The 1,006-nt window shown below is 48.1% G+C and overlaps 1 protein-coding gene across 1 annotated transcript; it reads left to right on the top strand.

The window, feature by feature from the left end:
- Positions 1-5: 5 nt before the first annotated feature.
- Positions 6-1,001, top strand: LOC104774428 (proline-rich receptor-like protein kinase PERK9; the record flags this gene model as incomplete). The annotated part of the gene is made up of 1 exon (XM_010499035.1): positions 6-1,001. A coding segment is annotated over one exon (996 nt), but the record flags the coding sequence as incomplete, so codon positions are not given.
- Positions 1,002-1,006: the final 5 nt, after the last annotated feature.

Below are 1,006 nucleotides of genomic sequence, written 5' to 3' on the forward strand. Positions count from 1 at the left end.
CACCATTACCCGAGATTTCATCACCTGAGACTCCACCACCAGATATTGTAGACCCTGAGATTTCACCATCCGAAAATCCAGCACCCGAGATTACGTCACCAGAGATTTCGCCACCTAATACTCCACCACCTAATATTATAGACCCTGAGATTCCACCACCAGAAATTATAGTAAACCCCGAGGTTCCATCATCTGAAACACCACCACCTGAGATTTCACCATCTGAGACTCCACCACCTGAGATTTCACCATCTGAGACTCCACCACCGAATATTATAGACCCTGAGATTCCGCCCCCAGAGATTATAATAGATCCTGAGATTTCACCATCTGAGAGTCCACCACCCGAGATTACACCACTTGAGACTCCACCACCAGAGATTATAATAGATCCTGAGATTCCACCCTCCGAGAGTCCACCACCAAATATTATAGACCCTGAGATTCCACCATTTGAGACTTCACCACCAGATATTATAGACCCTGAAATATCACCACCAGATAATATAGTTCCCGCGTTTCCACCAGATATATTAGTCCCCGTGTTTCCACCATCTGATACTCCACCACCGGAGATTATAGACCCAAAGACTCCATCACCTGAGATCCCACTGCCAGAGAACCTACCAACGCTTCCTCCAAACACACCCCAACAAACTCCTCCAAACACACCAGCAGAAACTCCTCCAGACACACCATCGCAGACTCCACCAACACTTCCACCAAACTCACCACCGATGGCTCCTCTAGGTACACCAACGTTTCCACCAAACAACTCACTACCACCTTCTCCTTCGAGCTCCCCACCACCGCCCCGGTCTCAAACACCACCACCATCTCCCCCACGTGGCATATGTCCCAGGAACGCCAATCAGATAAGGTCATGTTCCAATATCCTAAAATTTTTCGGTAACTTCCTAGATTTTCGATTGGCGAAGCCATGTTGTACCCTCATTCGTGATCTATCCGATGCTCAAGCAGCTGCTTGCCTATGTGATTTGGTGAG

Source organism: Camelina sativa, unplaced genomic scaffold (assembly GCF_000633955.1).
Source record: "Camelina sativa cultivar DH55 unplaced genomic scaffold, Cs unpScaffold02818, whole genome shotgun sequence".
In the NCBI taxonomy this organism is placed as follows: Eukaryota; Viridiplantae; Streptophyta; class Magnoliopsida; order Brassicales; family Brassicaceae; genus Camelina; species Camelina sativa.